Source organism: Lepidochelys kempii, chromosome 14 (assembly GCF_965140265.1).
Source record: "Lepidochelys kempii isolate rLepKem1 chromosome 14, rLepKem1.hap2, whole genome shotgun sequence".
Taxonomy (NCBI): domain Eukaryota; kingdom Metazoa; phylum Chordata; order Testudines; family Cheloniidae; genus Lepidochelys; species Lepidochelys kempii.
Genome location: NC_133269.1, coordinates 38,027,732 through 38,050,332, shown reverse-complemented (window position 1 = coordinate 38,050,332; position 22,601 = coordinate 38,027,732). Strand labels below are relative to the sequence as shown.

Genomic DNA, 22,601 nt, shown 5'->3' with positions numbered 1-22,601 from the left:
GGGGGTGCGGATAGGGGGCAGGGCAATCAGGGCACAGGTAGGGGGTGGAGTTCTAGGGGGGCAGTTAGGTTGGGGGGGTCTAAGGAGGGGGCAGTTGGAGACAGGGAGAAGGAAGGCTTAGATAGAGGGCAGGGTCCTGGGAGGGGGTGATCAGGGGAAAAGGAGCAGTGGGGGTTGGATGGGTTGGCGGTTCTGTGGGGGGCAGTCAGGGGGCAGGAAGTGGGAGGGAGTAGATAGGTGGCAGGGCTACCACTCCCCCCCCACCCTCAGAGTGTCCTCTTTTTTGAAAAGTTCTTTTTTGAAAGTTCAAATATGGTAACCCTACCCTATGGGCCCAGCTGCCACCCCTGAGAGTTCAGGCGAACCTCCCCCTGTTCTCAGGGAGTCTTTGGCTTTGGCGGCTGGGCCTGCCTGCCGAGACAGAGGACTCAGTGTTTCCATCAGGCTGCTCAGCTGCCAATGCAGCCACCCAAAGACGTGAAGAATGGAAGCGAAAGAGCAAAGCTGGACCCTCCGCTGAGCTCCTGTGATCAAGTGAGCCCAGCCTGGGAGAGAGGAGGGAAAGCTCCAGGGTGGCTGGTGGCTTCAGGGAGCCAGGGGAGGGGAAATAAATAGTTCATGATGAATCCTACGGGCTTTGTCTTGTGTGGTGAAGGGTTTAAAATGGGTCTAGTTACTATCACATTCAACTTTACAATCGCTGTGTGTGATTGAAGGGCAGGTCTAGAAAGGGCAGAGGTCACTTGAGGAGCTTCAAGTCTCCAATTCTGTCCCTATTGCCTGCTTTGACCAGCTAATCTCAACCCAACACCTCCCTCAGGTGGTCGCAGTGGTGAGCTCTTTCCCTCTTTTTCTGGATTAGCCGCCAGCATGGGGACAGGATACATGTGGGCAAGGAAATGGAGAGGCGTGGGGGTCACGTGCAGAGGCATGCAGAGAACTTGCAGAGTTGCCTGTTCATGCAGTTCCTATGGGGGAACTATGGTAGGGTACCGTGCACTCAGGGGCACCATTTCCAATTTTGGTGGTGGCGGGGAGGATAATTTCACCCTGATTCCAGGAGCTACTTAGGCACCTGAAAACTCTAGTGTTTTGACAGATAACTTAGCAATGAGCTGACAGGAACACTTGCCAGACTGCTTTCCGGGGAAGACAGCTATAAGAATGGATCCAGGGAATGGTTCTGTAGCTCTGAGCTGTTTGGACACTTTCAGGGAACATTCCCGATGAGAGACAGAGATCCCCAAAGTTATCCTTGGTAACCCTGAGAGACTTATGGAAAATTAGCAGATCCCACATCTCTGCTGTCACTTTGCACGGACAAACTTGGACTGTCCGAACCTGTTCATGTATTTTACCTGCTTTAACCTCTCAAGAACTTTCACATATAAAAGAAAGAAAATTAAAGAAATGACATAGTCACACCGATATAGGGCCATAGCATAAACCCAACCTCAGAGTTGTCCCATTGAAATGGAATTATTCACAGCAGTAATTAAAGTGAAACATGCACGTAAGTGTTTCCAGGGCCAAGATTAAGGCCACAGCTTATGAGAGGTGCAGACGCAAGAAGAGAAGGGCTGTGCAAAAACTGAAATGCCACTTGGAACCTGGCCCAAACAATGCATCACGATGTTATACAGTAACAGAGGTGGTTCAAAAGTGTTTTACACTGACAATGCAACCTTTTAACTAAAAATGCCACTTTGGATTACATTGATCATTTGAAAAAAGTTACCTCTTTAAAAAAAACATTTTGGATTTCTCTGCCCATTTCAGAGAGAATGTGGAGTTTTTCCCACCAAAACTAAACAAAAATTTGATAATTAAAAACATTTCCAAATAAGTTTGAAGAATATGGGGGGGGAGTGGTTTCTTCTTCAATTTTCATGAACCTCTCCACCCTCGCTATTTTTGACCAGTTCTAATTGTGAATAAATGTCTGTCTGTCCATGAATAATAAATATGTCTGCTACTGAAACATTTACAAACAACGGCTCTCATGAGGAGCACTGAGGTCACATTACGCAGAGAAACACCCAGGCCTGCAGGGTTCATATTCTCAAAGACATAAATTGCCCCAGGACGGGAATGTAACACACAACACAGCATGACTGGCCCGGGTTGGTTAGGTGCATGTTTTGCTGTTGCTGGCAAATTGTGCTGTTTTGAGGTCGGGGGGAGTTATATTTGAAAGGAGTTCTTCATCCTCTCCCACTCTCACCCAGGGGGGCCAGAACAGGGGAGACCAGGGCCCACCACTTTTTACTGGCCATAAGTGTGAGCGACTGGATGATGGAGAAGAGAAGGGAATGGGGGGGCACTGTTTTGGGGGCAAGGGGTGGCATGAAGTGGGAGCTCAGGGAGAAAGGCGGTGTGAGGGGGGGCCTCAGGGAAAGGGGCAGTTTGAGGGGGCAGGACCTCGAGGAGAAGGGGTGGCACAGGGGCTGGGCCACAGTTTGGGTGCCAGCAGCCCCCCCACACTTTTAGGAAGCTTTTGCCCATCCTGCCCTCATCCCAAATTAATTTGTTGCAGTAAGAAAACTTTGAGCAACAAGGAGACTTAGAGACCCACAATATAACTGCCAAAATCCTCACCTGCCCCTCGAGTTGGGCAAACAGAATTTTTTGGTTCCTAGCAATTCCAAAAAAGAGATGGAAAAAAACGGTTTCAGGTTGAATAAAACTAACATTTTTCCAAATTTTTGATGAACCAAAAAGCTTTTAAAAAAAAAACCAAAGAGACCCAGGAACATTTCAAGGGTTGTAACTTTTTGAATTTTTAAAATAAAATTGAAGGACATTTTTAAACAAAAAATTATTTCAAACTGAAAAATCAAAATGGTTTGTTTGGAAAGCGTCTAAACGAAATGCTTTGACTTTTTAAGAACTGTGGGGAGGGTCTGGATGTGAACAATTCAGCAGACCAGATAGGAATTCGCAAACAGGTCTCCTTCCCCATTCTCCAGGGCTGGGTCTCGATTCCTGTTTCTGGTTCCCTGGGCCTGGTCCCCGTCCCTGTCACACACTGCGGGGAGCTCAGATTCCTGGGAATCCTGCCGACTTCCAGGCTGCGGGGAGGGATGAGTCAGCAGCTTCCTGAAGACAAGTTGCGAGTAGGCAAACACTTTCCCTCTACCTTTCCAAAACCCACATCGGTACAGTGAGATTATCACCCCCACCACTGCCACCACTCCACGCACCAGGAGACGATTCCAGGACGCTGGCTCTGAAACAAAAGCGAGAGAAAGGCCCCATGACTAAGGGGCTCCGTTAAATCATCCCACTGCTGCCATGAGGATCCCAGAAGATGAAGACGTTCCTGGGATACAGGAAGAGCTGAGCTGGGTCGTGTGCACATGGGCACCACTCAGAGCAGCGGGAATGAGATAATGAGATCCTTATAACCAAAACCATGAAGAGCCTGGCAATACATTGAGATCAACAGTCCACAGTGGAGAGTCCCAGCAGCCCTGACCCACAGGGCGCAGCTGGGACTCACCATGTTAGGGCATGGGCAGGGTAGTGGGGGGATGGCAGTTGAGGGGTGCTGGAGGGATTAGGGGCCATTGCTAATGAGGCTGGGGCAGTGAGGAGGGGAGGGGGCATTTCTCCACTTGCTGCCCACTCCATCTGGGAGAAGCTGCGCCAGAGGCCAGTCCCAGTTCACACCCGTGCACTGCGTCTGCACTCGGGGTTTGCAGTGGGGCACCAACATGGCTGAGACACTGCTGTGCCAGGGGCCAGAGCCCCTCCCCTCACTGGGGTTATGGATCAATAATTACAGGGTCACTGGAGCAGGGGAGCTGGACTCTGGGCTCCCAGCAGGGGCCCAAGCCACTGGTCTGCAGAGTCAGTCTCACTCCCACGCTCTGGCCCATGCCCATGGCAGTGTTTAGCCATACAGGGTGTCTTCAGCAAGAGAGATTGAGGGAGCCCCACACCAGACACCTGGAGCCCAGTGGTTCCAGCCCTAACCTCGGGGGGCACCCATATTCCAGTTCCTGCCCCACATCCCACAGGGGGATGGAACCAGGGGCTCCCCACTGAGGGCCCAGCCACAGGGCTAAAGGCTGGAAGGGAAGCGGCGGCACCTTTCTGTTCGTTGAAACTTGTCAGCAAACTCAACATGGATTCGCAAATCGTTTCTGTCGACCCGAAATATAATTTTGCAGCAAATAAACTATTTACCCCTCAAATTACATGCAGCTTGACTTCAACTTAAGAGCCGAAATCCCAGTGACTTGCCGTGAGTTACTGTCAACACCTCCAGAAATGCACAGTTACGGGCAGGGCAGGCTCAGGACATCAGCTATGAAACGCTGCAGAGCTGCTGTTAAATTTGCCTTGGGTAGAAAAATTTCCCAACGGGCTCCCATAGCTCTTTTACTGAAGGCTGAGAGGAAAAAGATACGGCCAGTTGTAATTAGTGACACTAACAAGGAACTAGTCTGAATGAAAGAGACCTTGGAAGAGACTAGCTGCAGAGTTATGTGAATTCAGGGGACATCTTTACCTGGTAGTCGTGGAGTATTTTTCCAGGTAGGTAGAAAGAGTGTACTTGAAAGACATAACAGACCAAAGTGTTACAGAGCAAGTGAAGTGCACTTTTGGGCATTTCGGGGTTCCAGAAGACCTTGTGACAGAGCATGGACCACAATTCATAGAAGTAGAATTTTATTTATCTCAACAAAATATGATTTTCCTCATATTACTAGAAGCCCATATTACTCACAAGCAAATGGAGATGCTGAGAGCTGTACAGACAGCCAAGAATATCCTTCAACAGGAAGATCCATTCTTTGCTCTACTGAGTTATAGACCAACCCCAACAGCAGCTACTGGATATAGTGCAGCACAACTCCTGATGGGAAGACGACTCAGAACTACCCTCCCAACTTTGGAAAAGAATCTATCTCCAAAGTTGTCAGACACATAGAGAATAGCCAAATCGAATAAAAAGGGAAAAAAAGTTTACGAACACTTTTACAACAGACATCACTTAGAAAACTACCAGGCCTAGAACCTGGTGACCATGTTTGTGTCAAACTGGATGGAGAAAAAGAATGGAATACTCTAGCTGTTGTAAAGAAAAAGAATTCAACACACTGCTTGTATGTGATCAAGACCGAGAGAGGAGAGTTCAACAGAAACTGTCAACATCTACAGTTTGTTCCTCAGAAAGAACAATCAACTGAGCAAACTCTGCAGATGGTGGATGCAGAACAAGAAGATGACTCAAGGATTCCAGACTGACCACAGTCAGTCAGTGGAACTAATGGACAGCCAGATGACCAAGCTGTTACCTGTTTGGGTGATGTAATTAGAAGACCAGTACCATTCAGAGACACCTACCAGACTGATCCACACTGAACTTCAAAGACAGTGCGATAATGTAAACATTATAAATGGTAGAAATGTAGAACTTAAAGGGGGAGATGTAATGGAACGCTAAACTGTATTCTGCTGTTCAACCACTAGGTAGCGCTGGGTAAAAATATGATATTTAAGCGGACCTTAGCCATAGTTGGTAGAAAATTAAAGGATTTTGTGATGAACACTTCTGGTGTGTATCTGGCTGAGAGGGAAGCTCTGTAGCCAGCCCATATCTGCTACAGGACCACCACACCAATGATGAAAGCCCAGTGCTATCGACTACCTCTGCTATGGCCAACGAGTTCTTCTGAACTATGACATGCTGAAGACTATGGGGGATTTTACCCATGACATGTGCTACATAGAGACTTGGGGAATCAAACTCCTGGTCTCTTCATACTTCAGTGACGAGAATAAAATTATGGCCAAGAGCCTTGCAGATTTCCTTGTGGCAGCAGGGCAGGAAGTACCCCCCACCTCACCCCAGCTGCAGAACATAACCAAGTGTCAGCCATGGTCAAGTCAACCTTTGAATACAGGTTGGCTCTCGGGGGCCGGGGGAAGAGTGGGAATGTGTCAAGTGGGCTGGCCCTTTTACAGGAGTTAGGGAGAGGCTACCTCTGACAGGCTCCTGGAAGGGAGAACCAGCCAACCCAGACCAACCTGGAAATAATTAAATCCCTAGGTGGCTAGTTGGCAGCCAAATAGCTAATGAGCCTGATAAAGGGTTACTAGGGCTCAGCTGAAGGGATCTGAGGGATAGGAAGCTGCTGAGGAGAGGAGCTCCCAGGAGAGTTCACCAGAGCAAGGAGCCTGGAAGGGGTGCTCCTAGAGCAGTGGTCCCCAAACTGTGGGTTGTGCCCCCCAGAGGGTGTGGAGGAACATTTGGGGGGCATGGCAGGGCCTGGACCACTCCCCATGGGTGGTGGGAAGGGAACGCCACCCAGCTCTGCTCTGCCCCCAGCTCTACTCTGGCCCCATCCTAAACCCCAGCTGCAGCTCCAGCCCCAACCGTGCTTCCACTCCCAGCTGAAGCCCACGGCTCCTGGACCCAGTTGCAGCCCCGTTCCTGGCCCAACTCCTGACCGCAGCTCCCGACCGCAGCTCCTGGGGTGGGGGCACAAACCAGGTAAGGGAGGGCATGACCAAAAAAGTCTGGGGACCACTGTCCTAGACAGAGGAGCTCCCTTACGGGGGAGGAGCTGCCAGAGATGACAATGACAGCAGCAGCTGTAGCAGGACAGAGCCCTGGAGAGCTGCCCCTGGCTGGAGAAAGTGGACGCAGAGAATAAAGGCACTGTCTGAAATGACCCCAGCTCCGGGAAGGAGGGCTGAGGACTCCTGTCTTGAGGACAGTGAGGAGCTTGAGTGAGAGCTGAAGGCTGGAGCAGAGTGAAGGAAAAGATTTTATTTTGGGGTTTACTTGGACTCAGAGCAGGCCCCAGGAGGGGATATTTCTCTCAGATCTTTTTGACTGTAAGACTTAATTTAAGGAGTGCTGAAGATGGTAAACTGAGGCAAGATGCTTGCCAAGACACCCTGAAACAGCTGAGGGTGGTACCTGAGGGCGCGTCTCCATGATAAGTCTACAAAACTGGAAGCCATTTAACAGAACTGCTGCCCCTTCCCCATGCAGACAGAGCCTCGCTATCTTCAGTCTGTCTGGGTGAGCCCCTCACCCCAGGGTCTGACCCCAACAGATCCTGCATCACAGAGTGGGAACCTGGAGAGAAGACAGCAAAGGGTTTTGGGCCACCCCCCTGGCTTCCACACTGAACTTCCACACCTGTCCCAGCTCCCAGGCTGCTCCCGCTTCCCCACAACTTCCAGCTCCCCCCGACCTCAGGCTGCCTCTGCCCTGTCCTGTTCCCTGTGGGGTGTCCCAGAGCCCAGCATGGAGCCATCAGGGTCACTACAATACTGTCTACCACACCCAGAAGACAGGCACAGGGTGGGCTCAGGGAGTGGCTGGCCCCACAATGGGACCCCCGTGTCCCCACCCCCAATGTTTGCTGCTGCCCTTGCTGGGCCTTGTCTCCACTCAGACCAGGAGCCCTGTGGGCCTGGCAGCCCCGTGTTCTGTCTCTGCAGTGCCTGGCTCACTCGTGAGCACTATACGAATGAAAACACTCACTGCCCAGCCCCGAAGGGCTGCATGACAGCGCGGGGCCTTCCCCATTGCACACGGGGACCCTGGGGCGCAGGGAGCCCTGGTTACTCTGCCCCACACATTCACCCAGCGACTCCCCCGAGCTGCCAGACCCAGGTCCCTGGGGTCAGAGTGCGGGCAGTCGAGTGGCACTGACCGGCCGGGGCTGCTGGGGGGGGTGGCAGGAAAGAGTTGCCCCAGACCCAGAGAACCCAGGGGCCGGGGGAGGAGCAGCCCCAGCAGCGCCGCATTGACCCTGGCACGGGCTGAGCCTGCGAGCGCAGCACCAGAGGCTGCGGCGTGGGGGGGGGGGGGCTCAGCCATTGAGAGCAACAGGGTCCCCCCCCACCCGCAGGGGAGGGGTCGGTGCTGGGACAACAGGCCGGGCTGGGCCAGGGGCTGGGAGCTCTGGCAGCCAGCACGGGGCCGGCACCAAGGGCCCTGCTGGAGACCCTGGGCCTGGCCAGCTGGGAGCAGCCAGCGAGTGACTCAGGGCCTGGGGCCCTGCCCAGGACGGGGTTTCCGGGGGGTAACAGGAGGCTCCCCAGGGGCTGCTGATCCCCTAGAAGGAGGCACGGAGGTGACTGGCTCAGGATCCCGACAGGCTCAGGGGCCAGGGCTGTGGAATGGCCCAGAGCCCAGCCGTGTTCAGGGTCCGGTGGGCCCAGACTGGGCTGGGCTGGGGGCAGCGAGGGGGGAGGGGAGCAGGGATGTGCTGGCTCCAGCCAGCCACAGAGAGGAAGCTGCTTCCTCCACAGCCTGGGGTTCCTGCTCCCCGGAGCCCTGAGATCCTGGCCCTGCAGCCGGCACCCACTGCGCAGCCTCCATCGGCCGGGACAGACACACCCAGCTTGGCCCCTTCGACTGCCCCCTGCTGGGGGTGGGGGGTGGGAAGAGAGGAGGGCGGGGGTAGGATGAAAGGGCCAGTTCAGCAATCACAGACCGAGCTCACTGAACCTTCCCACTCCCCCTCTCCTCGGCCTTAGCTTCTTCTCTGTCCTTCCTCACTGTCAGGTTTCTGTCTTTGCCCCCGGTCGCGGCGCTGGGGTTGTGGGGAGGGGTTTGGATGGGGGCAGCTCATGCTCAGATGTTGTGACAGGGTCACACTCTTGTGAGTAAGTCTCACTCAGAGAGCAGGTTTCAGAGTAGCAGCCGTGTTAGTCTGTATTCGCAAAAAGAAAAGGAGGACTTGTGGCACCTTAGAGACTAATAAATTTATTTGAGCATAAGCTTTTGTGAGCTACAGCTCATTGAATGCGTCCGATGATTTTAACCCCAGTTGTTTGATTTTTGTATGATGTTGTTTCAACTGTGTGTTGATTTGGAACTCCCTTTTCTAGAACTGGGCTCTGCACTGGGGACAGGTCAGGGCACCATGAGGCATTATAGTTACCAAATACGGAAACCTTCCCCTCCGTTCCCTTCTCCTCACTGTACTGGGTGAGGCAGGCTCTGCAGAAGTTGTGCCCACACACTGTAGTCACCAGCTCTGTCAGATACCCCAGGCAGACGGAGCAAATAGCTTCATCTTGTATTTCCCCTGCTGTAGCTGCAGCGGCCATGGCAGCTGGGTGAGTATCTGTTCTCTCTGCCCGTGGCTCTACACAGTGTGGGCTTGGGCTGACACTGGGAGGGGCCGCCTGCAAGTATCTGCTAGTCCCAGCCACAGAAGGAGAAGAAGAAAAAGGAGGAGCCAGGAGGGGGAGAAAACAGGAAAGTGAAACTGAAGGAGAGTAAAAGAGGGGGAAAGACAGGGAGAGGGCAGGAGAGAAGGAATGGATGGAGGTGAGGAGAAGGGATGGGAGAACAGGGGGCAATGGAGAGAGGGGGAAGAATATGAACTAATCTGATGTGTATTGCTGGAAGGCTGGAAGGGAGCGCATATCCCCTGCCCCACAGGCAGGAACTGTCTAACCCACCCCAACACTCACTGGGGATTGAAGTGGGGACCTACAGCGCTTAGCACAAGTCTCTACAGCTGGAGCTAAAGAGTCAGTCTGTGAAGTTCAGAGCTGTAAAAACCCACAAAATAAGGTCTGGATGAAGCATGGTCTGAGGATGCTTAACCCCCCTCTCCCCCCACACCCCCCACAGACCAGGGTGAAGCCCTAGCAGTCCGGTTTACTGAGCCCTGCCTCAGCGCATGGGGCTGGATGTGGTGATTTCTCCGGAGCCCTTCCAGCCCCACATTTCTATCCGTGAGCTCTGGCCTGTCTGAGACTCTCCGGGCCTTGGAGCCTGATCCGGTGCCCCTTGCAGTCAATGGTCAGATTCCCACTGGCCGTTGGATCTGGCCCTCGCGCACATCCCATCACCTGTGTATTGCACTCAGGGCCGGTGCAAGGATATTTTGCGCCCTAGGCGAAACTTCCTCCTTGTGCCCCCCCTTCCCCCTCCTTTCCCCTCCCCGCGTACTGCTTCACTGCGGTACAAAGTGGCAAGGACAATATCAATATGACAAATGTCAACAACACACGCATATCGGCACGTAAACATACACACTCAAACACTCAACATACCCACACAATGGACACAACGTATTCGCGAAGTGATGCAGCAGCACTTGCCAGAGTCTGAGATCTGAAACATCTCCACAGACATCGTGAGCCTCAGTCGACAACCTCCGAAAACGAGTCAACGTAGCACGATAACCAGCCTGTCAGAACGGGTGACGGCCACGCGCAATGAGGAAAACGACGTCACACACACACACATGCATTCTGGGTACCCAGAGCGGGAGGTTTCCATGTTTGGTAACTATAATGCCTCATGATGCCCGCTTGTCTCTGCATTGACCAGCTGTGGCTCCAGGTGAGCACTTCCCATAGAAATCCTGAGACGGGTAAACTGCTCCAAGAAATTTAAAAAAGTCTTGGGCCAAATGTAGAATAAGGGGGGCAGGCAGGGGTCTCCGAGGCTGCTCGCTATGGGGAGCTGGGGCACCAGTGGGAAGACTGCGGGGGCACACGGGGAGGCAGCAGCAGGTACCCAGGCACCCTCAGGCTTTGGGCAAGGAATCCCGCTCCATCCCCCTAGCGCCTGCCTTCAGCTCCCATCTGGTCTTGCCACGGCCCTGCTCCATGAACAGTCCCACCTTAGGGGGATGAACCTGTCCCACCTCATGGGCCTGTGGGGGCTGTGCTCTGCCCCAGAGCAGGCCGGGCCCCGTGCTCCCTGCTCCAGAGGGGGCTGGCCTGGCTCCCCCCAGGGCCAGATTAACTTTTTGTGGGCCCGATGCCAAACATATTTGTGGGCCTCCCTGGGGAATGTAGAGGCGAGGGGCAAGAGCACAGCGGGCAGGGTAGATTTGATTTAAATCATGACTTAAATCACAAGTTAGGAAGACTTGATTTAATCATGGGTTTCTACATAAAAGTGCATTCTTGTTGGTTGTTATAACCTTAATACATATTCTTCACAACTCAGAGACAGATGTAGGTTTCATTTTTAGAAGGCACGCACTGTACATTTGTAAACTGTGATTTATTTTGAAAACTTTTCAGATGAGTTTTACAGCTATATCAGAAAATGAATGATTGTTTGGTTATTTCATCTGTCAAAGATAATTGAAGCAGGTATTTATGAAGTCATTGGACGGTGAACTATCTCCAATTCAAGAGGTTAATCATGAATATTTGGAGGATTTTCTTGCCAGGCTGTATTAAGAGGAGAACACTACCAGACAGACATTTAAATTGTTTTATTTAACTAAAACAACAACGTTAAGTATTTTTTTCTTCAACAGCAAACATAATATTTTAATAAAAAAGCATATGTCCATCACTTCTCACATTTACCTCCAGACTTCTTCTCCTTTTCCAGATCTATTCTGCCCTCAACAATCTTCTGTTCATTGAACTTTTTGAAACTTTTCGCTTTTAAAGAGAGGTAAAGGGTTGACCCTGTGTACACAAATTTGCAGAGGGACAATAGAGTTGAGGTCTGTTATTTCTCACCGCTATACATTATTTATTTATTTAAAAACATTTTTGCTGTTAACAAGCATGTTACCTCTGGAGACACAAATCCACAGTTTGAGAACTGCAAAACTAAGCATCTCTGATGGTGTCTTGCAGACTGAGCACTGAGTCCCATTGGGTAGATAGAAAAATTAACTTCAATAATCTATACAGAAGCCCCTGGAACCCCATAAGATTGGGTCCCTAATCCATGAACTATTAGAACTTATTTACAGAACTTTTCTTAAAGATTACAATTATATATTGTCTCATACTATAGAATTAGAATTTATTATCCCTATTCCATGATATAATGTATCTTAATTAAAACTATCTTTAGATCGTTTTTTCCCTCAAAAATCCAAGTTAAATTAAAATCTAATTTTTTTATTTTTTTCTTAAAGTCATTGATTTTTATCCACCCTGACAGCTGGGCATGGTGGGGGGGAAGGATTGGTCCCCAGCTGGAGCGAGGCAGGGGCCAGGGGCAAGATGAGCACAGTGGGTCATGGTGGGAGAATTAGTCCCTGCTGACTGGAGCAAGGCAGGGGCCGGAGGCAAAAGCACAGCGGGGTGGGAGCTAGGGTTGGTCCTTGGAGCAAGGGAGGGGCTGGGAGTAAACTGCAAGTGCAGCAGGGCTGGGGGGGGGGGGTAAACAGGATCCCTCCCTCACCCCTGCCCACATAGAGCTGGAACCTACCTTCTCCCTGGTTCTAGCCCATTCTCTTCATCTCTCTCTGCACCGAGCTGACGGTGGGGGTGCAGGGTCTGGGAGGGAGTTAGGGTGCAGGAGCAGGCTGGGGGTTGGGGTTCAGGGTCTGGCCAGCAGCTAGTATGAGGGAGGGGGCTCAGGGCTGGGGCTGGAGGTTGGGGTGTGGAGTGCTTACCTGGGGCAGCTCCCGTTCGGTGTCAGGGGTGCAGGTGGGTATGTGGGGGGCCGGGTTCAGGAGCTCCCATTTGGTGCTCAGGGTGGTGGCGGGGATGTGCAGGAGTCAGGGCATGAGGTGGGGGGGCTGGGTATATGTGGGGGTGCAGGAGTCAGGACTGGGGGCTGTGTGTGTGTGAGGGGGGTTCAGGAGTCAGGGCATGGGGGGTGGGGGGTGCAGGAGTCAGGGCAGAGGGCTGGGGGTGTGTGAGGAGGTGCATGAGTCAGGGATGGGGTCATGGGGGTGTGTGGGGGGTGCAGGGGTTGGGGCTCGGAGGTGTGGGGGGTGCAGGGGTCAGGGATGGGAGGTGTGGGGGGTGCAGGAGTCAGGACAGAGGACTCGGGGGTAGAGGAGTCAGGGCAGAGGGCTGGGGGTGTGGGCTTGGGTCTTGGGGATGCTCCCAGCCCCCTGCCCTGAGAGGCTCATGGCAGGGGCCTGGAGGGGATATGTCCTAATTCCACCCCTTTCCCCAAGGCCCCGCTCCTGCCTCTTCTCCGCTTCCTCCCTCTCCCTCTCGCAGGCAACAGCTGATGGGTGGCAGGGAGGGAGAGGGAGTGAGGGGGGAGGCGGGAACCCAGCATGCTGGGGAAGAGGCGGAGGACGGGGGAGCTTGGCGGCCGGCACAGCCTGCCCTGTTGAAGTAGGACAGAGCCCCGGGAGCTGCAGCACCAAGCTTCTGCCCCAGCAGGGGAGAGCGGGGCACGGAGAAGAGCGGCCACCGGGGCTCCTTCGGAGTGTGGGCCTGGCGCATTAGCTGGCGCCATGGTAAATCTGCTACTGCCCGCGGTGCTGCCCCGCCCGCCGCAGTGAAAGCTGGACCCGCCCCGCCCCTCCCCGCCGGTCCATCCCCCGGCTCCGTGCGCTGCACAGCGGCCAGGCAGCACCCCCGCTCCTTGGAGAGAAGACAAGTTAAAATGTAAAAAAAAATTGGGGGGGGGCACCGCTTTTTGGTACCCCCAAATCTTGGCGCCCTGGGCGATCGCCTAGTTCGCCTAAGGGTTGCACCGGCCCTGAGTGCACTGTGCGTTGTTAGGGGCCTAGCGACCCCCTGGGTTATTGTTACAGGGAGACACTGAGCTGAGCTCACAGAGTTCTGTCTTGGCTGTTAAATCTCCTCCGGGCTTCCGCCATCCTGCCCTGAAAATGAAAATGTCAGAAAGTAACAACAGCCCTGGGGCTGCTCCGAGTGACTCTGCAGAGGCCCTGCGAGTTCTCCTGCTCCCGAGGCTGAAGTGCAAACCCCAGCCCAAGCCAGGTGCCAGATAAGCCTCAGGCTGCAGCTTTCAGGTGAACGTGGCACACCCCAGGTAACTGAAGAGGAAGGAGCAGAGGGAAACTAACAATGTGATTTTATCGGCTATTCTTTCATCTGGCCACATTATTTTTTTTCCAAGAAAATAGGCTCAGTCCAGTGAGAACAAGGGAGAAAAATTGCATGTCCAAATTAGGGGGAAAAGTTATCAAGACACCCTAGTTAATGTCTAGCTCTACCCACCATTCCCAGAGTATTCTAACCACACACTAACCCACAGAAAGCTTCCTACCAACACTACAAAAAGAAGGATTCTGCGTGGACTCCTCCTGAAGGTCGAAACAGCAGACTGGACTTCTACATAGTGTGCTTCTGCCGATGTGACACACCCCTAGAGCCCTGACCAGGGGTATTCTATCTGCTACCCAAAATCCATAATCCTGGGAATCCTGGACGCCCCATCATCTCAGGCACCGGCACCCTGACCGCAGGATTTCTCTGGCTATGTAGACTCCCTCCTCAGGCCCTACGCTACCAACACTCCCAGCTATCTTCGAGACATCACTGACTTCCTGAGGAAACTACAATCCTTTGGTGATCTTCCTGATAACACCATCCTGGCCACGATGGATGTAGAAGCCCTCTACACCAACATTCCACACATAGATGGACTATAAGCCGTCAGGAATAGCATCCCTGATACTATCACGGCAAACCTGGTGGCTGAACTTCATGACTTTGTCCTCACCCACAACTATTTCAGATTTGGGGATAATTTATACCTTCAAGTCAGCAGGATTGCTATGGGTACCCGCATGGCCCCACAATATGCCCACATTTTTATGGCTGACTTAGAACAACGCTTCCTCAGCTTTCGTCCCCTAACGCCCCTACTCCACTTGTGCTACATTGATGACACCTTCATCATCTGGACCCATAGGAAGGAGGCCCTTGAGGAATTCGAACAGGATTTCAACAATTTCCACCCCACCATCAACCTCAGCCTGGACCAGTCCACACAAGAGGTCCACTTCCTGGACACTACAGTGCTAATAAGTGATGGTCACATAAACACCACCCTACTGACTACTATACTTACCTACATGCCTCCAGCTTTCATCCAGACCAAATCACACGATCCATTTTCTACAGCCAAGTTCTAAGATACAACTGCATTTTCTCCAATCCCTCAGACAGAGACAAACGTCTGCAGGATCTCTATCCAGCATTCTTAAAACTACAATACTCACCTTTTGAAATGAAGAAACAGATTGACAGAGCCAGAAGGGTACCCAGAAGTCACCTACTACAAGACAGGCCCAACAAAGAAAGGAACAGAATGCCACTAGCCGTCACCTACAGCCCCCAACTAAAAGCTCTCCAGGACATCATCAATGATCTGCAACCTATCCTGAAGGACAATCCCTCACTCTCACAGACTTTGGGAGACAGGCCAGTCCTCACTTACAGACAGCCCCCCCAGCCTAAAGCAAATACTCACCAGCAGCTACACACCGCACAACAAAAACACTAACCCAGCAACCAAACCCTGCAACAAACCCCGGTGCCAATTCTGTCCACATACATATTCAAGGGACACCACTATAGGACCTAACCACAGCAGCCACACCATCAAGGGCTCTGTCATAAATATAAAGGGAAGGGTAACCACCTTTCTGTATAAAGTGCTATAAAATCCCTCCTGGCTTGAGGCAACATCCTGTTACCTGTAAAGGGTTAAGAAGCTCGGCTAACCTGGCTGGCACCTGACCCAAAGGACCAATAAGGGGACAATATACTTTCAAATCTTGGGGGGCAGGGGGGGCAGGGGAAGGCTTTTGTTTTGTGCTCTTTGTTTACATGTTTGTTCTCTTTTGGGACTGAGAGAGGCCAGACAGAAATCCATCTTCTCCAACCCATCCTAATCCAAGTCTCCAATATTGCAACCAGTATAGGTAAGCCAGGCGAGGCGGATTCATTTATCTTTTGTTTTATGTGAATTTTCCCTGTGTTAAGAGGGAGGTTTATTCGTTTTCTGTAACTTTAAGGTTTTGCCCAGAGGGGGATCCTCTGTGTTTTGAATTTGAATGCCCTGTAAAGTATTTTCCATCCTGATTTTATAGAGATGATTTTTACCTTTCTTTTTTTTTAATAAAATCCTTCTTTTAAGAACCTGACTGATTTTTTTCATTGTTCCAAGATCCAGGGGTTCGGGTCTTTGATGATTTTGTAACCAATTGGTTAGGATATTATTCTCAAGCCTCCCCAGGAAAGGGGTGTGTAGGGCTTGGGAGGATATTTTGGGGGAAGACGTCTCCAAGTGGTCTCTTTCCCTGTTCTTTGTTTAAAACGCTCGGTGGTGGCAGTATACTGTTCAAGGACAAGGCAAAGTTTGTACCTTGGGGAAGTTTTTAACCTAAGCTGGTAAGAATAAGCTTAGGGGGTCTTTCACGCGGGTTCCCACATCTGTACCTGAGAGTTCAGAGTGGGGAAGGAACCCTGACAGGCTCATTCACCTGCACATCTACCAATGTGATCTATGCCATCATGTGCCAGCAATGCCCCTCGGCCATGTACATTGGCCAAACTGGACAGTCTCTATGCAAAAGAATAAATGGACACAAATCTGACATCCGGAATTATAACATTCAAAAACCAGTAGGAGAATACTTCAATCTCCCTGGTCACTCAATAACAGACCTAAAAGTGGCAATTCGTCAACAAAAAAACTTCCAAAACAGACTCCAACGTGAAACTGCAGAACTGGAATTAATTTGCAAACTGGACACCATCACATTAGGCCTGAATAAAGACTGAATTAGGGCTGGTTAAGTCATTAAAAAACCTAAACCTAATTTCCCCCATCCTAATTTCCCCCTACTGTTACTCACACTTTCTTGTTAACTGTTTGAAATAGGCCACTCTCATTAACACTACAAAAGTTATTTTTCCTCCCTTTGTATCCTACTGTTAGTTGAATTGTCTCATTAGACTGACCTCACACTTGGCAGGCAAGTCCCATCTTTTCATGTATTTATACCTGCTCCTGTATTTTCCACTCCGTGCATCTGATGAAGTGGGTTCTAGCCCACGAAAGCTTATGCTCAAATAAATGTGTTAGTCTCTAAGGTGCCACAAGGACTCCTCATTGTTTTTGCTGATACAGACTAACACGGCTACCACTCTGAAACCTCCCCTCCCTCATCGTTCATGATCCTGCTGAGATGACGACCTTTGGTAACAGCAGCAGAAAGGTGCAGGTGGCGAGCAGGGGGTACAAAGGGTAACAGTTTATTGAGCTGCAGAGGGGAGCCTCTGAGGTGAGAGTCTCCTTTTTTATTGCACATCATTGAACTATTATCTGACAGACGGGCCCTGAGTCAGGGCACCAGCGACGCGGAGCCTGTGTGCCCCAGAACACACTGACAGGGAAAAGTCATTAAACACCCCGCTGCCTGTGCTGACCGAGCTCAGGGGATCTGAGACGCTTCAGGTGCGGCTCTGAAGGGAGTTCCAGGGTAAGGTGCATAATTCCCTGCTCCGCTACAGACTCCCTGTGTGGCCTTAGGCAAGTCACCTAGGCCCAGAGTTTCCAAGGTGTTTTAGTGTCTCAAGATGCAGATAGGCGCCTAGTGGAATTTTCAAAGATGCCTGGGCACTTAGCTTCCAATGGGAGTTAGGCACCTAGGTGCTTTTGAAAATCCCACTAGATGCCTAACTACATCTTTAGGTGACTACAGACCTTCTAAAATCTGCCCCTTAGTCTCTGTGCCAGATTTGGAAAGTTATTTAGGCTCCTAAAGATGCAGACAGGAGCCTTGTGGGACATTCACACCTGCCTTGTAAGCCGATTTATATTTTTTAAAATAATGTAAAAGTGGACTGGAAACAGGAAGCGTTTAACAGTTTCCCTCTGTTCTACAATATCACCATCATAAAAAAATGTATTTAACTAAGAATATCAACTTTATTAATACGCTTTTGAATACAGAAACAACCCAGCACTCTTGGATCAATAGCCCTCAAAAGCAAACACTTTCTAAAATTAAAACAAAATGTCGCCCCTTCTTTTGCGATGTTCTTCAGGAGGCAGCAAACACTTTTCGTCGTTGTCCAGTGGGGAATGGGGCTGCCCCTTGCCCAGCCTGGGGCAGGAGTGGTAACTGCGGAGGCGAGGGGGGAGGGCAGGGTGTCACGACACTCACCCAAGCCCCAGGTGCTCAGGTCCAGGAAGCCCCCTCGCCTCCCTTTTGGTGGGTGACAGAAGGTGGTGGGGGGCTGCGGCCACGTGTGCACCTCTTCCCCGCTGCTGCCCCTCACCATAGCATCACTGGGGGTGGGGGATGGGGCATCTCCTTGCCAAGCGTGGGGCAGGAGAGGTGACTGCGGGCGGGGGCACGAGTCCAACACAGACCCATGCCCCAGCCGCGCAGGTCCAGACTCCAGGAAGCCTCCTCGGAGTTGGAGTCGTCTCCCAGTAGGTGCCAGGGGGGCTGCCATCACATGTGCACCTCCTCCTCTCCCCCCTCCGCAGGTGCAGCAGCCACCTCAGCTTGCCGCCCGCGCCGGTCCCTGTGTTGTAGCCAGCAGCGGCCGGTGAGGGAGCACTGCGCGGAGCAGCTGGCGGGGCCGCTCCAGGGGAGGCCCATGGGGGCAGCAGGTGGGGCTGGGGCAGAGACCTGGCCCCAAACATTGGTGGACCCAGGCTCCCAGGCCCTGAATATTGCTGGAGCACGAGCACCAAGGGCCCATGTAACTCGCTGACCCTGCAAGGTGTATTTATGCAAGTTCTCAGTTGCAGAAATTTGTCCTGTATTTATTTACTTCTGAAAAACACCAAAAGTTAGATTCTGACTGTGTGGAGACATCAACTATTACAGAAACCACATTATAATGTTTACTTTGCTTACTATAGTTGGGATTATAATAAAAATGTCATAGGAAAGATCCAAATGAGAACTCTAGCCTGTGTTCTTGCACATAGGTTGTTAAAACCTGGGAATTGCTGAGAGCAGATTTAATGGGGCTCTATCCAGTGTCCCAGAAGCTATACCAGTATGTACTGACAGCTACAGATGATTTTTCAAAATAGGTAGAAGAATTTTACACTTAGAACTATGACCGCACATGATGTGGAGAAGAAGACATGTGAAATTATATATTAACATGGCTGTCCAGAGCAGATACTGGCAGATCTAGGTTCTGAACTGAATAACGAGGTAACAGTTTACATTTGATGTTATTTTCACTATATGGTCAATTGCACAATCATGGCCGTGTGACACAGAGCTTCAGCAGACCATGCCACCTAAAAAGCAGCAGACTGGATAAAAACACAAATGAATCCATCACAAGATAATGTTAGGGTATTTATTTTCAAATAATCAAGGTAAGTTTCGGGCACTCTGCCATGGATGGCGTATTGTGAATAAATCTTCAAAACTGAATGATGACACTGAAAATGTTCATAACGCGTCACGTTTAAAACAAAAAGTGGTCCTAGCAATGCCATGTGATGTGCCTCCCCTCACACTCTGCTCAGCCAGCTCTTCAAGAAATTAGGTTCAATCGCTAACATCAAGGAATTGGACCAATCGGTCACTATTTGTACAGAGCATTCCAGAAGGTGGTGGACAGAACCCAGAGGAATTGTGATGAATTTCCTGGAGCAACTTTCTTTTCTTTGTACTCTAAACCTCACATGACAACAAAAATAGCACCCTTTTGACTGATTTATGGCCGAGAAGAAAGGTCTCCCAATAAAACGTCACCAAATTTCATGTTATGTGTCATTAAGTGCCAGCATCTTTACTACAATTAAGTTAATTTGTGATGATTCAGTAAAGGAATACAACCCCTTCTCTATTTCTTTATCAAACTGCATTTGTTGTGTCCTTAGAACCAAGAACATGGAAAGCCTGGCAGTACTCTGAAATCAACAGTGGACACTGACAGGACATTCCCTGCAAATAATATTTCTAAAGAAAAATAAACCACAAAAATGAGATTGTAGAAGACATTTTTGTATTTCGCAGGGGTAGGCAACCTATGGCACATGTGCCAAAGGCGGCATGCAAGCTGATTTTCAGTGGCACTCACACTGCCCGGGTCCTGGCCAAGGGCCGGGGGGGCTCTGCATTTTAATTTAATTGTAAATGAAGCTTCTTAAACATTTTAAAAACCTTATTTACTTTACATACAACAATAGTTTAGTTATATATTATTGACTTATAGAAAGAGACCTCCTAAAAACGTTAAAATGTATGACTGGCACGCAAAACCTTACATTAGAGTGACTAAATGAAGACTCGGCACACCACTTCTGAACGGTTGCCGACCCCTGGTATCTAAGAATACAGCACTTGAGGTTGGGCACCATGTTTTGTGAGAAAAAGCAAGGAAGGGTCATATCTTGATTACCGATTATATGCAGCTAGAAAGTGAATTAATGCTGACAGAACTCCAAAGAATATTATATAATCTTGTATGAGTGAATTTAAATATATTGCTTCATTAACTCTATCCTTTTTAAGCTATTAATTTTCAAAGGTGCAGTGCAGGAGGTGGGTGTATGTGCCCTGCCTCCCAGAGAGAACCAGTCAAGACAATAAAGGGGGGGTTGGAGGGAGAGAGAGAGAGAGGAGGAGACGGAGAGAGCAGCTGCACATGTGTGTAGTTGTGATGTTTATGACACACGTACATTGTAATTGAACAACCCCGTCTGACAGTTTAATCGTTTATTTTGTGAAGATAAATATTTTGGATTTTCTGAAATTCCACAGTTGAAATACAAATGATGTTATTGAGAAAAGTTAAACTTCAATACAGATTTGAGGGAAGAATAAAAAAAAAAATGTAAATAATTCCATTTCTAAAAATATGTTTAGATGCCTTTTTTTGAAATACTGTGAAATTTAAATTAAAGTATTCTTATATTTACCCCTTGTTACAATACTATTTTCTAAATTAGAATAATCTTTTTTATTTCCTATTTTACATTGAGATTTCACAGGGGTAGAAAATTCTGGCAGGAGTGAATGACGCCATCCCCCACCATCTGGTACCCCGGGGCAGGGGACGGGGCAAGGTGAGGGCTGGGGGTTGCCAGGTGTCCGGTTTTCGACTGGACCCTCCAGTGGAAAAGGGAAACTGGCAGCGTCCGGTCAGCACAAAAACTCCAGTAGCTGCAGTAACCGGCCCCCCCACAGAGGAGCAGCAGCGCTGGGGGGGCCGGTCTGTGCCGCGGGGTCAGTGTCAGGGACCGAGATTCCCCCCGGCCGGAGCCGGGACCGGGCAGAGGATCAGGGGAGCCGCGTTTCTACCCCCAGCGTTGAGACCGGGACGGAAATAAGGGCGGAGCGTCCCGGAGAAGGTGTCAGTGAACGTGAAGAGACGGGACCCGTCAGTCACATTGTAAAACGAGACCTCGCCCGCCTCATAGTCCAGGAAAATCCCCACCCGGCCGGGCCGGACGCTCACGGGGAGGGGGGTTGAGGGGGAGGTGAGGGCCTCGTATCCCCCGTCCCTCAGCCGCACGGCCCAGTATCCATTCCCAGGGGAGAGTGTGACCTTCCCCTTCCTGCTCACAGATTCCCGACAAACCCCCAGAATCCATCTCGTCTTGTCTCCCACCCCCACCTCCCAGTAACGCCTCCCGCCCGCGAACCCCTCAGCGCCCAGGACACAGACACAATAATCAAATCTCTCAGGGTTGTTGGGCAGATCCTGGCGTGTGTCTCCGTCGCTCACACGTTTCCGATCCTCAGACAGGACGAGCCAGGCACTTGCCGTGTCTGGATCCAGAGTCACGTCCACTGGGGAGGTTTCAGAGGAACAGCCGTGTTAGTCTGTATTCGCAAAAAGAAAAGGAGTACTTGTGGCACCTTAGAGACTAACCAATTTATTTGAGCATGAGCTTTCGTGAGCTACAGCTCACTTCAAGTGAGCTGTAGCTCACGAAAGCTCATGCTCAAATAAATTGGTTAGTCTCTAAGGTGCCACAAGTACTCCTTTTCTTTTTGTCCACTGGGGAGAGAGTCACAGAGTCAGGGCCGGGGGCAGGGGCTGGTCACTGGGATCGAAGGGAAATTAACCTGCGTCCCCGTTAATCACTGGGGGGGGGGTTGTTGCCTGAGGGGAGTCAGGGCCCCTCTGCCTGTGAGGAGACAATGGGGGGAAGGGGCAGGAGGAGCGGGGGAGGGGTGGGAAGGTGTCAGTGGGGGAGGGGGGAGGGGAGAGGCTGATGCTGGGAGAGGAAAGGGGAGGGGCAGGTGACAGGAGCAGAGGGGGGAGGGGTAGAGGGGAGGGGCAGGCAGAAGGGCAATGAGGGGACAAGGGAAGGGGCAGGCACCATAAGAACAGAGGGGGGGCGAAGGGCAGGATCCCAGGTGCTGCAGGGGGTGGGGGGGGTGGGCTCCATGGGAGAAGAAGGGGATGGACCCCAGGGGGCTGCGGGGGGCAAGGGAAGGGGCAGGCACCAGGGGGCAGAGGGGTGTGAGGGAATGGGGGAGCTCCAATGGGGCAGGGGAAATCAAGGGGAGGGTGAGCTGCCAGGGGGTGAGATGATGAGGCGTGGGGAGGTGGAACCATGGGGGGGAGCGAATGGGCAGGCACTGGTGCCGGGGGGCAGAATGGGGGGTGAGGGAGCAGGTGAGCCGAAGGGGGCAGAGAGAGGGGTGTGGAGAAGGGCAGGATCTAGGGGGGCAGAGGAGTGTGAAGGGAGGGGTGGGACCCAGAGATTAGGAGAGGGGGAGGGGAGGGGCGGGCCAGTGCTGAGGTGAGGGGAAGGGCAGAGACCAGGGGTCCAAAGGGGGGCGAGGGGAGGGACTTGCACCAGGCGGGCAGAGGGGGCAAAGGAAATGGCAGGCACCAGGGAGGCAGAGGGGGCAAGGGTAGAGCTGGGATTTGGGGCAGAGGAGGAGCTGGCATCAGGGGACTAG

The 22,601-nt window shown here is 51.3% G+C and overlaps 1 protein-coding gene across 2 annotated transcripts in view; it reads right to left on the bottom strand.

The window, feature by feature from the left end:
• LOC140898051 (butyrophilin subfamily 1 member A1-like) overlaps positions 1 to 22,601 on the bottom strand; it is a 179,779-nt gene that overhangs the window by 117,007 nt on the left and 40,171 nt on the right. The window contains exon 10 of one of the 2 annotated variants that reach the window (XM_073311487.1): positions 20,187 to 21,476. The exons of the other annotated variant lie outside the window; for it this stretch is intronic. Within the exon in view, the coding sequence (XP_073167588.1) occupies positions 20,917 to 21,476 (560 nt within the window). The 3' untranslated portion in view covers positions 20,187 to 20,916. Of the gene's footprint in view, positions 1 to 20,186; positions 21,477 to 22,601 lie in introns of those variants that run through there. 2 annotated transcript variants of the gene reach the window in all.